The 16,323-nt window shown below is 53.9% G+C and overlaps 2 protein-coding genes across 3 annotated transcripts; both read left to right on the forward strand.

Annotated features, from left to right (window-relative positions):
- The first annotated feature begins 7,183 nt into the window (after positions 1-7,183).
- On the forward strand, positions 7,184-12,180 carry LOC128747849 (uncharacterized). 2 transcript variants are annotated; one of them, XM_053846060.1, is made up of 7 exons: positions 7,184-7,440; positions 7,955-8,063; positions 8,193-8,260; positions 8,327-10,317; positions 10,450-10,605; positions 10,680-11,066; positions 11,153-12,180. In XM_053846060.1, exons 1-4 carry the CDS (start codon positions 7,411-7,413, stop codon positions 10,301-10,303), a joined length of 2,184 nt encoding a protein of 727 aa, XP_053702035.1. In that variant the 5' UTR covers positions 7,184-7,410; the 3' UTR covers positions 10,304-10,317; positions 10,450-10,605; positions 10,680-11,066; positions 11,153-12,180. The 2 variants fall into 2 exon arrangements, with proteins under 2 accessions (XP_053702035.1, XP_053702034.1); XM_053846059.1 differs by having other exon boundaries at positions 10,680-10,736.
- A 2,697-nt stretch (positions 12,181-14,877) lies between these two features.
- Positions 14,878-15,453, forward strand: olig4 (oligodendrocyte transcription factor 4). Its single transcript, XM_053844641.1, has one exon. It carries the CDS (start codon positions 14,878-14,880, stop codon positions 15,451-15,453), a length of 576 nt encoding a protein of 191 aa, XP_053700616.1.
- Positions 15,454-16,323: the final 870 nt, after the last annotated feature.

Raw genomic sequence — 16,323 nt, forward strand, 5'->3', positions numbered from 1 at the left:
TGTGCTGCTGTGAACAAATGCTCCGCCTGGTGTCACCTGGTGCACATTCAGGAGGTCTCGAAGTGCTGTGGAGGAGGACGGCCGCTGGCGTGTCCTTCACACCATGACATCAGGAAAGTAACGGCACACGCCACACTCTCTGATTTGTGGCTCCTGGCTCACATGAGGCATCACTTCACTGCTGCATCGATCCGTCGGCTGGGGAGAACAAGCCCGCTCCATTAGTGACAAATGAATCATGGCTGCCCTGGACGTGGCCTGCTCGCGTGGAAGTGGCCTGCGGCTCACTCTGGCTGGAGCTGGACTGTCTTTTCTGCATCACCGTCCAGCCGCACTGAAGCCATGGACTGACAGGAGTCTGGAGACGGGAGCGAGGACCAAGGATGTGGAGGCTGGCGTGCTCTTCAGGTGTCCGTCCACGTGTTGGCAGCGCACGTCTCATGCTTTATGATCCCATCCACGTGCGCTCAATGAGTCCGGGGCCCCCTCCTTTACAACAGTGCCCTTCATCATTCAGGACCGAGCGCGGCACTATATCTCCGGGTGACACGCTGCTTCTGCACCCTGCCTTGCCTGAGCTCCACTTTGGACGCAGAACCGATGGGTGACACTGTTCCGCTCTTAGAAGAGGGTGGCTTTCTTCTTGGATCGACAGCTGCCACACTTGGGCTGTTTGGTTTCTCACTTCCGAGCCTCTCATGTCATGTGTTGTCGCGCCGACGTCAGCAGAGAAGAGCGGCGGTGGCTCTGCTACCTGGTGATGCGGTGCGCATGTCGGGTTTGAGGGTTTTCACTGGTCAGCAGCCTGAGGTCTGTTCCACTGTGTGTATGGCTTTATTCCAGAACGATGGAATGATGTTTGACTCATCAACTGCGTGTCCTCACTGGAGGATCAGTGACCACCTTCCTTTGTTGGTGGATGAAATTGGGGCTCCGCTCCACTTCAAAGGTCTGGTCGAGAAAGTTCCCCCTGCATCTGCTGGGACCAAGCCGCAGCCTGAGGAGCGTTGGGCCTCTGATACTTCAGCTGTCACCTGATGTTGTCCTGCCTTCCTCCTTGGCTGCCAGTCAGCGCCCCCTGCCTGTGCTCCCGCCCCGCGGCCCACCCTGGCGGAGGCAGAAGCGGCTGACCGAAAGTGAACGTGACCAGGCGGCTGGAGCAGCTCAACACAGTTGGAAGGGAAGGACTCCCTGTTGGTGCCTTCTGTGGCTCCAGCGCTGCTCCGTCTGAGCGCCAAGGTGGACGGCTCTTGTTGGAAATACGCCTCCCGTGTGCCTCCGTGCGTTCGTTCACCCGTGAGAATGACTCTACCAAGAATCCAACAAGCTATGTCCAAGAAATGTCTTCCCTGACAGAGGAGTCTAATACATGGGCAGAATTCTGGCTCAGCAACTACGCCTGACTCCGGTAGAGCCACAAAAACCTATCTGAGGTCTTGACCCTCGAGACACAAACGTTCCTCTACGTGGGCTCCGTCCTCGTCCCATTGGTCCTCCGCTGTTGACGCCGGTCCTGGTCGTAACCATGGCAACGACCACAAGGCATGCGCCCCCGTGCCGGACCCAGGCGGCTCTCATCAGGACCAGCCTCCTCCGTCTGACCGTGGAGCCTCTAAAGAGCTCCAGTGCTCGCTTTTCCAGCCTTTGTGAGGTGGAGTTCAGGCTGAATTTGTTGTTGTTGTTCTGGATCAAGACATGTGTGACCAAGTCCCATCCAGAGCTCCTGGGTCCCGGCACCGAGAGGCTGCTCCTTGCGTGTGGAACCATCTGGCCTGTGTGGCTGGTGCCTGGTGTCCCCCCCAGTGTCCCGCTCCCTCCGTCGCCCGCCAGATGCTCACATCCTGAAACTGGATCCACCCAGTGGTGACTCCCTCACATGCCCGGGTCTGCGGTCCACCCGGCTCTGCTGCTCCCACTGAAAGGTTCTGCTCGTATCAAAGCTGGCTCCATTTCTTGATTGACTTCTGCACGAATCAGCTGATGGGGCCGCGGTGACCGTGGCGCCTCACTCTGCCCCGCTCCGGTGCGTCACGTGGCCTGTCCACCTACGCCGGGCTCATGGACCTGTCCCTGCTGACACGGGGCTCCCATTAAAATGCGGAGTGACCCGGCCGACACCGAGCTCTCAGAGCCGCCGCGGTCAGGTGGCTGACCCTTCACGGGCCAAGGCCTTGTGTCTCTGCAGCGATCAACGGGACCCGTCATAGCTGCCAAACTGGAGGGACGGCAGGTGACCTTGGATGTGAGAGTGTCCGACTCCACACCAGGAGGCCACTGGCTGCACATACCTTGTTCATGAAGATGATGTTTCGAGTCTTGTGCACAGACATGTATGTGATTTCCCCAAACCTTTTCTCAGCCAATATGCCACATGAAGTATCATGTCGAGCTCCTCCAGAATCGAAGCAAGGACGAATCCCCACTGCGACTGGAGCCGTCGTTGAGAGGAGGTGCTCCTGCAGGTCGGGAGGCGAGTCCCAGTCTGGCCTCTGCTCTCCACCGTCAGTCGCTCCTTCTGGCCGCAGCTCCTGCATCACCGCACCTTCACCAGAGTCACTGTCCTCTGGAACCTGACTGCAGAAGCCTGTGTGCGTCCTGAAGCAGGCTCCAGGTCAGAGGGGAACGTGAGGGCAGAAGTACGCAAACAATCTCAGGTGGGGTTTTTTTGTTGTTTTTTTCCCATTTCCTGGTGTGTGAGATCCACGTCGCGGCTCAGCAGGGAGTCCCACCCAGCCGGGAGAGAACCACGCAGAGACGGAACCATCAACACTGACGCTCAGGTCTTTGAACGCATCGTTCCGCTGAGACCAGTGGAGGAGAAAGGATGAGGTGACACCTGACTTGGTGGAGCGGGAGGACAGACACGTGCAGAGGTGAGAGGTGGATGGGACAGCAGCCTGAGTGAGCAGTGACTCCTCTCCGTTGGCCCGGCAGAGAATCACGGCTGCTTGTTTTGAATGTGGCGGGGTCTCCTCCCACTCGGGCCCTTCCCGATTCTCTCTCCCTGCAGTGTGCATTTTTGGGAGGTGGACTTTGACTTGGACCCTCCAGAGTGTGACCCATCAGACCATGGGGACTCTGATGACTGGACCTTCAACTGGGCCAGCTGCCCGCCTCTCTCTTGACCCAGTTCTCTCACACAATGAGAGTCTCCTCCTCCCCAGTGCTGAGCCAGTCCCAACAAGAACTCTCATTTGGTTCCAGAGGGGAGACGTGTGCGGGCCATGGTTGTGGAGGAGCAGCGCCCCCTGCTGCTCGGCTTGAGTACAGCTGCGGTGGAGAGACGGCTGGACCAGAGCGGATCCACGGTGAGGACGTTTCACACCGAGTGTTTCATATAGATACAGTGTGTGTATATGTACACACACACAGAGAGAAAGGTAAATTCTGATATACTGGAAAAAGAGTCTCGGAGAGTCAACCGCTGATTTCCTCCAAAGTCCATCTGGAAGGATGGAATTCTTTTCAGAGTAAGAAGTGACCTTTTGGGGCACAGATGGGGGAAAACAAACTACTGTTTCTCAACTGAGCTCATGGGCTCCATTATTCGGCTGGAATCCGCTCCATGCCTCGAGGAGACTGCAGCATGGAGATCAGTGAGCGTTTGGTCTGCTACATGACCTTTGTGAGAGGTGGCCGAAAACACTTCCCTGCACTGGGATGCTTCCTCCTGAGCAGCTCCACACGCTGCACATGTCCGGCTGCTGTGGCTCCGGCACGCTGCCCCTCTCTCCCGGCCCATGGATCTGCTAAGACAGATGATCCTGCACAGGTGAGCGCCACGCCACGCCACGCCACGCCACGCCACGCCACGCCACGCCACGCCACGCCACGCCACGCCACGCCACGCCACACAATGGTCACATGGATCCACTCTTTACCTTTTAGTGTCCGCTGCTGGCGAACCAGCGCGGGTCAACCTGAGGTCAGGTCTTCAGAGTGAGCACATTTCGACGGCAAATAGAAAAAGATGTTGTTCATGTGTTCTCCTCAGACAGGTAGGCCAGTCAGAAGGACTCAAATATGCAGGACTCAGCAATGACTAGCCAGCTATTCTGGTCACTCTGGTGGACAAAGACGCCATTCGACATGCTACTTCGTCTTTCTGAGCCGCTTCACTCCGTCCTTGTCCAGTGGAGATCGCTGCGGGGTACGAGGCGTGAGGAACGCAGACCAGATCCTTGGCTCATTGCACAGTGAGTGACGGCGAGTGTCTTCATGAGGACACAGACGGCTGATGCCCTCTCACATTATTGTCTTCGCCTATTCCAGAGTCGGTCTCACGGTCCCAGTCACTCGTGCTCTGCACAGCTGAGAACCAGGCTTACGAGTTACGAGTCATGAGAGCAAAACAGTCCACATTATTCTGTGGTTTGCTCATCTGGAAATGGCAAAGTCCTCACTCAGTTGTTCTGATCTGGCTGTAACGCGAGAGCTGACTCTCCAAACAGCTGTCAACCTTCCGGGACACTGGAGTCTTTCATCGTGATGAGACGGCGAGGAAGCCTGGGCCAGGTGGCGCCTCTTGAGTGAAGGACCTGACTCTCTGTCTCTCATCAGCACTGCGGGACCAAGGCGGGACATGTGCTCTCATGCCACCGGGGGGCAGCACTCAGCCTCCGCACCTCCATGTGGCCTCTTCCTGGATGGTTTGGACCAGGCCTCTGCCCACAGCCACCCAGGTGCCGCCCCGTCCTGCCTCTGATCCTGCTGGCGCTGCTGCAGTGCCTCGGCTCTCAGGACCGCGCCACGCTGAGGTCCCTGAAGGGGGCCCGCGTCCTGGAGCCTCCTGGGTCAAGAGGCCGCGCGGACCCTGGTCTCGCTCTCTGGCGAATGTCGACAAGCCCTGCCCACTTTCAGGGGCCCACGGAGAGAGTCTCCGCCTCACTCATCTGAGGTGAAAGTGCCGACACACACCGACTCACCACACCAGCCCTGTCCAGGACAAACGGAAGTGACGGAACGGAGCGGCTCGTCTGGAGCCAAGAGCTGTTCACCGAGCCAAACGCGGTCGACTAAACCAGATGAAGTGTTGACAAACCTCCAGCATCTTCTTCTGGAACCCCAGTCTGTGTCTGTTTACTGGCAGAATGAAGCAAAAACCTCCAAATTCATGATGAAAGAGGGGGAAATGTCGGCTGCTCGCCATCCTCGTGCAGCAGACTTGACAGGCTGGGGACAAATCTCCTGCGAGGCAGAAAACCTCCCTCCAGTGAATGAGGGGATCCGTCACAAGTGAGCACCTGGGCTCCAGAAAAGCCTCCATCTTGCCCATGGTCGCTGACCAGTCTGGCACGACTCACGGCAGAGTCGATGCACTTGCCGTTCACAGCTAACGGGAGGATATTTCAGCCAGGAAGCCGGATGGAGAAGGAGGCGTGGTGGAAGTGGTTGAGGGACGTGTCTCGACAAATCCAACAGGCAGGTGCCTGGAGGCAGCGCGGCCCGTGGTGTTGTCGTCCGGCCAGCGGGGTATAGACTTCTCCGGGCATCGAGTCGGGAGCAGAAGAAGCCACACAAGTCGCGGGATACAAGCTTTATTCCACATCAGCGTGAGGTCATCTCAGCGCTTGACATCGCTCAGGATCCAGTTGTTCAAAGTACAAACGCATGAAGACATTTCGCTCCACTGGAACATGACCACGCGAGTGTGCTTCTGAGAGCTGGGCTTCCGCGGCGCAGCAGAAGGCTTCTGTGGTGACTTGCTTAACTGGTGTGGGAGGTGGAGGGACGGGGGCAAAGGGCACAAACTTACATGAGCCTCCTCTTTCACTGCTGCCCAATAAAGTTGTGAAAGGCCCGAAAGTGAATGGCAGGGACGGAGAGGAAATCTCATCAGCTTGGAGATGCTAATTTTATGGAGCACCAATTAAGGAGAGGCTTTTTTTTTATGAGGCAAAACAAAACAAGAGAGATGGAGGGTCTTTGTGGCGGCTTCTTTCAGCGCACCGCTGGGCCTCAGCAGCATTGAGTCCAGGCTCCAGTGGGATGGCGCCTCCTTGCTGCCGGGCCTCGCCCACACTGGGCAAATGAGGTGGGCTGTGTGTGTGTGTGTGTGTGTGTGTGTGTGTGTGTGTGTGTGTGTGTGTGTGTGTGTGTGTGTGTGTGTGTGTGTGTTGGTTTTTGTGGTTTATGAGGACTTTTGGCCTGACTTTTCACCTACAGCACGGGGACCCAGGTGATCTACAGGGACTTACCCAAAGTCCCTGTAAATCGAGCAATGTATTCATGCTCAGGAGGCTCTAAAATACCCCCTCTCTCTTTTTTAGCCAAAGACCCTATAGGTCACTTCACCTGTTTTTTTGTGTATAATTGTGTATGTCACTGCGCCCCTGGTTACTCTTGTGGTACTGCACCTTCATACACATTTCTGATACACACGGTTGAAAATGGCGGGCCTTTTTTTGATTGGTTCATGAAAAAGTGGGCGGGCTGAGGATTTAGGGGGACGTATACACGCGCCCCTTTAACTGCCTGGAAGCACGTGACAGCTGGAGGAGACCGTCTCTCAATCAGGTAAGACCGTATTTATTGACGTTCATTAAGGCTGTCTGACCTGGCGAACACTGTGATAGCCTCTCAGTGCATTTATGACTTTTACCACAGTTCATTGAAGAAACCACGCGGTGCGGCGCATTTTTAGATTAGATTAGATGAGTTTAGATGCGGGTGCAAATACGCATGTGCGATGCTCTCGTTTCGACGTTATTAAATGGCGACTCATGTCGCTGCATTAGGGCTTTCAATTAACGACTGAATACCGTCAGAGTGGAGCGTCTCACTGAACAGAACGGACTTCACGGCGGTTGACGATGAATAATACGAAGTACATGACACGCGGTTAGTTTTGTTGGATCTCCTGACGGGAATCCACGTCAGAACCGAGAATCCCATCGGCAGTGAATGCGGGGAATGGCGCACGCGCGCTGATGCGCATCGTTTATGTTTCAAAGTTAAACTCGATTGAAAATCTTTGAACGATGTTTAGAAATTTCGCCGGAAGTTCTTTTACTTTCTCGACGTATTTCTTGTATGTACGATCATCTCAACTGTAACTCAACTTGATTACTGTGAGAAGTAATCAAGTTGAGTGTGAACTGTGAGAAGTGATAACTGATAAATAAATAATAAATAATCATAAATAATGACCGTTGATTTGGTCTGACTTCCTGGGAGGGTTTCAGAGCAGCTAATGAACGTAGCTTTTCAAAATAACGGGAAAAGAACAAGTCATGGAGCAAATGACTGCTCATACTATTTTAGGTTATTAATACGGGGCTGTTGTTCAGCTTGTTTTCAATCAAGTGTAGCTGATACACTCATAATGCATGTCCAAAAGAACAGATGAAGTCTTGTCCTCTCTTTCAGGCATATTCCACGTAAGAAAAAAAGAAGAATCAGGAAAATCAAATGAGTCCTGTCGACAACCCACCGAGACAGGTAAACTGGAGTGTGTGATATTCAATGACACTGATTTCTGAAGAAGGAAAGCAGCCCCCCGTCACACTGACAACTCATACTTGATGTACAGACCAATAGATCATGAAAACTATACTGACCTTTCATTCCCACACCATTGTTAAACACATTCACCACAATCACTTCATGCACGTCACCTGTGACGACACCTGAGACATCTGTCTTAACAATTTACAACTGCTTTTTTGTGACCAGCCTCTCGGTGTAGGTACTGATTTGACTAGTTGGGAGCATTGCAAGTTGCTCTGACTACTACACGCTTCAGATTGTCTACAAACACAACACATGGATCTGTGGTGGCAGATCCATGTGTGAACATGATGTCTCATGCTCCCTGAACCAGTTTCTCACAGTTTGAGCCTGATGTCTATTGTTATGAAATTATAATTCAAGGGTGGGCTGTTTTACAGTTTGTTTGCTTGCTTCTTACAATGATGAAACCCCGAATTCTTGTTTTCTCTCTTGACTTCCCCAGCAGTGTGACGTGCACCAGGTGGTCTGTGCCACTGTATCCAGTCTGGAGAAGTGTGCTGCCTGTGTGGGGCCTGTTGCAGCCTTCAAGTGGCAGGGATACAAATGCAAAAGTGAGTTGTTGGCACCTAGTGTGTGGTAATGAATGCATGTTTGTCTGCTTAAGTAGAGAAGTTTAGTTTTGTCTACATAAAAACCTTTGGATCCACAAAACCAAAACTGATTTCAAACTACATTTTCAGCTTGTTTAAACGCCTGGCATAAAATATGCCTCAGACGAACAAAGACAGACTTCGTCCATGTGTCAGAGGTGGGTGTCCCACTGCACACTACATACGTGTTTAGCTTTTACTAGCTTCATATTTTCTCTTTTTAGGTACAGTTTGATGATGGTTCTGTAGATGAGCAGTTGCCAGGCAATGGACCACCACAAAACATATCTGAGGATGACACCGGTCAGTCTGATGCAGACTTTGTGCCAGACTCTGCGGAAGAATCTGAAGATGACATTCCAGTCATTTCACCATCAAAGAAATTTAAAAAAGCATTTGCAGAACTAGTTAATGACCTCATCAGAACAGATGAGAGCACCTCAGATAGGCCCGGGTCCTCTAAAGATCTGTTGCCTCCTGAAGACCCTGACAGTCCACCACCGAGACCAAACCTGAGTGAAGAAGTGAGTGGAGCAGAGCAAGTGGAAGAAACGACTGCAGCGACGCTAAGTTCTAAAAACTCCTGCTTCATTTGTGGAAAGTCAGTGAGAAAGATGGCCCGTCATCTGCAAACCCACTCAAGCAACTTAGAAGTTTCACATGCTTTTTCATTTCCCCCACACTCAAAAGAACGTAAAAAAGTATTGGACATGTTGAGGAACAGGGGCAACTTCCAACACAACACAGAGGTTCTACAAACTGGGAAGGGAGAGCTGAAAATCAAAAGAAAGCCAGATGGTGACCCAGTGAGAGAAAAATTTATCCACTGCATCTATTGCCAAGGCATGTTTGTTCGGAAACATCTGTGGAGACATGTAAAGCGATGTGCCCGTAAGCCAGAGGATGAAGAACAACGGCCTGGGAGAAGACGAGTACTCGGTACTGCTGCCTCGCTGGAGTCTGCATCCCAGCAACAGGTCTCCACTGGAGTATGGAAGCTGTTAACTGCCATGAACCAGGATGAGGTCGCCTCAGTTGTGCGTAACGACTTGACCATCGTTCAGTTCGCACAATCCCTGGTCAACAAACATGGACAAGACGCAACAAAAAATGAATACATGAGGCAAAAACTCAGAGAAGTTGGCCGTCTGCTGCTGTGCCTACAGAAGGACTTCTCGGTGGCAAACATGGAGGACGCCGTAAAACCACCAAACTTCCCAAAGGTTCTCAACGCAGTGAAAAAAGTCTCTGGGTATCAGGAGCAAAACAACACATACAGCACACCGAGTCTTGCGTTAAAATTAGGACACACACTACACAAAATTGCAGATATCGTTCATTGCAGGGCTCTTGTGGCAGAAGACGAAGCGCTAATGAAGTCCACTGATATGTTCAAGAAGCTGTACACCTCAAAGTGGTCTGAGGTCATCTCACATGGGGCCTTGACTACTTTAAGTGATGCCAAGTACAATAAGCCCTCCACTTTGCCCTTCACAGAAGATGTCAAGTTGCTTCATGGCTACTTGGAAAGGAATGTGTCAACTGGTGTCAGTAAACTGAAAGAGGTGGCCTCCTGCCAGCACTACAGTGCACTTGCACAGATCTTGCTGGCCCAAATCATCGTCTTCAACCGAAGACGTGCAGGGGAGGTCTCAAAGATGCTGGTGGAGAGTTTTGAGAGTCGGGATGATCATGAACTGCATGAGGATGTGGCACTGGGTTTGTCCAAGCTTGAACAGAGGCTCTGTAGCTACTTCTCCAGAGTGGAGATCAAAGGGAAACGGGGTCGAAAGGTGGCAGTCCTCCTGACACCAAAAATGGTCGATGGCCTTTCTCTGCTTGTGAGCAAACGAGTAGAGTGCCACGTTTGTGCCTCAAATGCATTTCTGTTTGCCCGACCGAAAGCCATGAGCCACTACCGTGGGCAAGATGCACTCCGTGTTTGTGCTAATCTATGTGGCGCGAAGCACCCAGAGCACCTGAGATCGACTCAGCTCAGGAAGCATGTGGCGACACTCTCTCAAGTGCTCAACTTGAAGCACAACGAACTGGATCAAGTTGCCGATTTCCTGGGTCATGACATCCGTGTGCACCGTGACTTCTACAGGCTGCCCGTGCCGACAACTCAGCTGGCCAAGATTTCCAAGTTGCTGCTCACTCTAGAGAAGGGAACGCTGTCCAAGATTCAAGAGTCTGGATGACATTGAAATCCAAGGTTTGTATGTGATCTCAAATGTGTGTGTTCCTTCCTGTTACAGTGAACAAAAGACAAAATAATAATGACCTCATTATGTTCATGATGAAAGTGATCATAGTTTGAACATTTGTCTTGGTCTTGCTGTTTCAGATGAACTAGACACCAGTGACACCGAGGAGATGGACGGTGGCAGTGACTCTGGTGATGAGGCACAAGTGTCCGGTTCAGGAAGCAGCACCAGCAAATGCATGGATGCTGCGCCAGAGTGTTCAGCCACAGAACAAGTTGGCGACACAGAGGACTTCAGTAAGTCTCGGCTTGTCACTGTGAGTGTTTGCAATCACATGGCTCAAGCTAAAACGTTTCAATTTCGTGTTCAGATGAAGCACTGGCTCCAGTGACATCCAGTGTACAAGGGCCAACCCCTGTGTGTGGAGGTGAGGCCAGGCTGACATCATGTTGAGGCAATATGCTCCACGCTGCAGAGCACTTGCCCTGTCTTCGTCATCCTTCCACTCCTTCAACACGTCCATGAGTTTCAGGCACTCTTCCCTCCGCTCAGCACTTCAGGTCCTCCAGTCCTCTTGCCTGATCTCTGATCAGGAAACTTTTTCTTTTTCCTCCTTCTTATTCATTCACCACCAAGCAGGAGGATGACTCCTCTGATCATCCTTATCGAGCTCTTAGGGCCTCAACCTCCATCCATGAATGTTCACCATGTCATCTTGCACTCATCCTTTAGTCCCTTCACCTTTAACTCCAGTCAGGTGAACTGAAATACTTCCACCCAATAATAACTGTTGCAATGTCACTAAAAATGAAGTCATTTATTCATATGTTCTCTGTCTTCTAGAACCCGACTCTGCTGCGGAACCAGACTCCGCTCAAACAAGGTCCAGACGGGTGAAGAAGAAGCCCTGGTCAAAGACTGAGGTGGCAGCAGTCATGCGTCACTTCAGGAAACACATTGAAGCCGGGAAACTGGCCGGTAAAGATGAATGCAGCCAGTGCAAACTGGCAGAGGCCCCACTGTTGGACCACCGGTCGGTTCAAAACATCCGGGACTTCGTGAGAAACAGAGGGGTGACTGCAAAGAGGCAGGCCAAGAAAAAATAACACCTTCATTGGATATGTTCATGCACTTACCTGCTTTGGGTTTTGTTCTTAGGACCAGTTCAAGGTCATAAGTGGCTGCAGGTTTTCGTTCCAACCCATCAAGCACACACAGGTGAACCGATCAGGCTGATGACAGTCCTCTGACACCTGACAGGTGAAGCCATGTGTGCCAGGTGAGTTGGAACAAAAACCTGCAGCCCTTCAGGACCAGTTTGGACTCCCCTCTCATAAGCTGTGTTGTAAGCACTCATACACTCATACATCAATGTTCTGCTCACAATCACATGACAGGACTGGAATGTGATGGTGAGGACATGGATCTGTGTTCGCTGTTCAGTTCCAGCCCCGGTGCTGCATTAAAACAAATGTCCCTCTAAGTCCTTAACTTGTGTGTATTTTATGTAAATTAGAGGCGGGGTTTAGTTGAACTTTAAAGTCCTCATATTGCTGTTTAGGGTCCCCCTAATGTACGTCCTCTAAAGCCACAACCCCATCAGGTGGCTGTGTATCAGCCTGTGAAGAGTGTATCCGAACACCAGTGGGAGCAGAATTTTTGTTAGATTTTTAGAAGCTGTTCTGTCATTGGCTGAGAGCTGTAGCACCTCAGGAAAGGGTAGTCCCCTTAAACCACCACTGGGCCTGTTTGGAGAAAATGTCCTTCTGAATCACAAAAACGCGTATGTGTGTGTGTGTGTGTGTGTGTGTGTGTGTGTTTGCCGCACGGCTGCGCGGCCCGTCCATCACTGTCACGCCACAGAAAGACAAGCCAAGAGGAGGGGGCTTTACGACCAGGGGCCCCACGTGGCGAGTACCCCACCCTCGACCCATACATCTCCATCCCTGCCTTTCGGGCTTTTGTGTCGGCTCACTCCGGCTGCCAAGACATGTGTCTGCGCCTCCAACGGGCTGCTGCTAACTAGACAATGACAGGAGATCGCTGAGGGCCAATATTTAACCAGCCAGCGGCCCGCTCACGGCCCCCTGTGCTGTCGTGGGCTCGGGGTTAATGGGCGCCCTCCTCCTACTCGCTGTCCCCCAGATATCTCCTCTGGCTCAGCCACCAGACTTGTACCGAGCAGGAGCTTTTGTTTCACCTCCTGATCCGCCGAGGAGCTCTCAGGTCCGAGGTGGGACCCGGGACCCGGGATCTCCGCCCCGCGCGCAGCGTTTACGGGCGCTCGTAAACACGTATTGATATTTAAGGCGCCACTCAGCAGGCTGGGGCTGCCGGGCCAAACTTAGGGGCCCGGGTCTCGGCAAGACAGGAAAAGTCAGACAAAGGATGATATCAATGACAAAGGTGCTATAAAGTCAAGAGGCCACGCAGCCGAGGTCAGCGGCAGGAGCTGAGAGGAGACAGGTCTCCTTGGAAGCAGAGGTGCAAGGATGCTAGCTGGCTAACTGGCACCACGCCCCGCACCTGCCGCCAGTGGGAGGAGTCACATGAGGCTGGCTCACCTGGAACATGAGCCAGTGCAGACAGTGAACCAGGGTCTCGACCTAACTATTCAGCAGCATGAAGAAGCCGCCCTGACGCCTCCACGGTCCTCGTCCGCAGACACACTTCCATCCACCATTGATCAGCTCGTCCATCAAGAGCCAATGAGGGCCACCGACACCCGGGTCTTTGTGCCTGCTGACCCCAGGGTCAGCGGTCAGTAGAGGGACACAACATGTACTTTGGTCATACAGTGCTGCTATGAATGGACACATGGCAGCGACGCACAGATGGGACGGCGGCGTGTTGCCGTGGCGAGGAGCGCGAGCCAGGGAGACAAAGAGAGCAGTGGGGCGGAGCCAGTGGCGCATCAGACACCCCAGACTTCCTCATTGTGAGGGGCCAACTGTTGGCGTGGAGAGTGTGTGTGTGTGTGTGTGTGTGTGTGTGTGTGTGTGTGTGTGCTCCCTCTGAGGACCAGCCCAGCGAATCAGCCTGCCAGTCGTGGCGCATGATGGAAGGGAGGACGGAGGTCACGATGTCGTGTCTGCCGACCCGGCCTCACTCTGCCCGACCACCGGGTCCTACCCAGCCCGTCGGTTCCTCTCGGGTCAGCGGGGGCCGGGCTCCACCTCTCGGTGCCCTCACTCTCTGCTCAGCGGGCAGAGAAGACCAGAGCGGCCTTGTTGGTCAGCTGTGCTGCTCCACCAGCCATAATCCCAGATACAACCCTTGCTGTCACTGGCTGCCCCCCATGAGCCGGCCGAAAAGCCAAACACACGAATGAGACGGGACGGTCCCACTGGCTTGTGATCCACTTGGATGGCCTCAGTTCATGGAATGATCGCTCCAACATGGCCGCTCCGTCAGGACCTTCAGCAGGGGAAGCCATCCGCTGTTCTCCAGTGTGCTGATGCTAATGCTAATGCCCTTCCATGTCAGCATGTCAACATTCCACTTCTGGCGTTGCTGGTCCGGCTGGCACTCTGGTTTCCTCCCACAGGACCAACCATACAGGCCGCCGGCCTCCTCGTCGCGTGACGTGTCATGTGAGAGTCAGAGCGCGTGGTGAGCTGAAGGTGTCACAGTGGCTGCCTGCGTTTCCCCTCACAAGAAATGGACTTCTTTCCCTCCATGAGCTTCAGATGAGTCTCATGCCGGTCACAAACAAGCGCCAGACCCACCAGCGGAGTCTCAACGTGGGAGCTCAGGTGCGAGCCCTGTGGTGGCCCAGTGGCTCCGGGGTCTGACTCAGCTGAAGATGGGCCGCTGTCCCAGCTAGCCAGGGGGAGCAGACTTTCACTGGCCGCTCTCTCTAGCGTCCACCGACAGTGAGGGGATTTCGCGGGCTGTTTGGCAGCCACTCACATGCATCTGGCCTCTTTTGTCCTGTGCGTGGCTTGAATTGGAGCTAGTGTGCCATTAACGGCGCTCTTGACACGCTGCCCTCAGACTTCAGGCCGGCTCTCGTGGACGCGGCATGTAAATCAGGCCTGCAGGGCATCGTCACCCTCATCCACACTCTCACTCTTCGCTGCCTCTAATGTGATAATGAGGCCAGGGGAAGGTGCCGTCGGATGGGCTCCAGAACAATGACTTCAAGTTCTGACTTGTTGAACAAAGCAAACAATGAGCCCACAGCAACTGTTGCCTCCTTCACTTTGCTCCGGTGGTGGTGGTGGCATCAGTTGAATGTGAGGAGTTCCACTGCACATCTGTCACAGCTGCAGGTCACAGACGTGCTCCACCCAGGCAGGCGTCGTCTTCATCATCGTCGTCACCGTCATCATCGTCATCGTCGGCGTCGGCATGACACCGTCGCGTGAAACTGCTGACTCATCACCGCAGCAGAAACACACCGGTGTCGGGTTAATGTGTGCGAGGGGCCGACCAGCGGGGGCCGCAGGGGGCCACGCCATTGGCTGCCGCTCCAAGTCGCTCATTATGCAGGGCATTGTTCTTTTGTGGGGCTGCTGGTATAAAGGGGCCCTCCAGAGCCTGTCCCGCTCTGACACTGCCTCCAGATGGATTCTGACGCCGGTTCCACCTGCAGCCGCTCCTCCTCCCCGGACCTGGCGGTGGACGACGCTGCCGCCGGCTTCTTCTCCGACAAGCTGTTCCAGACCCGGCCGGGCGGCGGGAAGGCCAAGACCAGGAGCCAGCTCAACAAAGAGGAGATGCAGGACCTCAGGCTGAAGGTCAACAGCCGGGAGAGGAAGAGGATGCACGACCTGAACCAGGCCATGGACGGCCTGAGAGAGGTCATGCCCTACGCCCACGGCCCGTCCGTCCGCAAGCTGTCCAAGATCTCCACCCTGCTGCTGGCCCGCAACTACATCCTCATGCTGTCCAGCTCCCTGGAGGAGATGAAGAAGCTGGTGGGCGAGGCGTACGGAGCCGGGGCCCCGAGCCGCAGCGTGGCGGCCCACCTGCAGCTCCATCAGCCCCTGCGTTCCGCCCCCGCGGCAGCGCGCTCGCCGCCCTCGGCCGGCTTCCTGGGCTTCGGCGCTCCGGTCCCGGGCCTGCTGCACCACTTCCCCGGCATGCCGTGCCCGTGCCCGCTCTGCCAGCCTCTGGCCAGCCTGTCCATCCACAAATGAGACGCATCCAAAGCTGCAGAAAAGACTGTACGTCATGTAAATAGACCGACTCCCCGTCGTCTCACGCCGCTGCCGCTCCAGATTTTATCAGAACAAATTTATCTTTGGTGATTGTCTTCACTGCGCTACACTGCTCTATTTTCTTAAATTAAAGCTTTTTATCCAAGTCCTTCTCTGTCCTTCACTCGTGACTTTTGGCTTTAGAGAGCCCTGTTTATTTGGATGATGGTGGCAGGAGACGGCTGAAGAGGGAAGCGCCACACGCTGGCACTGAAGAGGCGCAGGGACAGACGTGCTCCATCTTCACCTCACCGGGGTGCAGGAGATGAATGGGCCAGCCTTTTGGACCCGGGAGCGCTGCCTTCAGCCAAAACAGATCAACGTCCGAGCAGACATCTTGGAAAAAGGGGGATAAGTATGAGAAGGTCAGAATACACGTTGGTCGATGTGTTTCTGACAAAAGCCCAAAAATAGCTGCCATTTTGGATTGGTGCGTTCAAGAGGTCAGACGACACAGAAATCCCTGCCGCAGTGTGTCGGGTTCCAGAGGAGACACTGCTGGTGACTGGGCCCATGAAGCCGCGCCTGTCGGGAGGGTTGGTTCTTCACCGCAGAACGGAGAGAGCAAACACTCCTGCAGCAGGCCGACTCATCAGGAGAGGTCAGTCACTCTCAGCCGCCTCCTCCGCAGAGCTGTGAATGGCTCCCGACAAAAGGCATGTGTGGGACACAAAAGCCGCCCAGTCCCAGCTCTCGTGCCTGAGACACAGAGCCCCTCCATTCAATCTGCATTTCATCACGGTAACAAGCGCTCTCAGCCCCTCCGGCTGGACAAAGGCACTTAGCGCTAATATATGGGCCCCGTCCCAG

Source organism: Synchiropus splendidus, chromosome 16 (genome assembly GCF_027744825.2).
Source record: "Synchiropus splendidus isolate RoL2022-P1 chromosome 16, RoL_Sspl_1.0, whole genome shotgun sequence".
In the NCBI taxonomy this organism is placed as follows: domain Eukaryota; kingdom Metazoa; phylum Chordata; class Actinopteri; order Syngnathiformes; family Callionymidae; genus Synchiropus; species Synchiropus splendidus.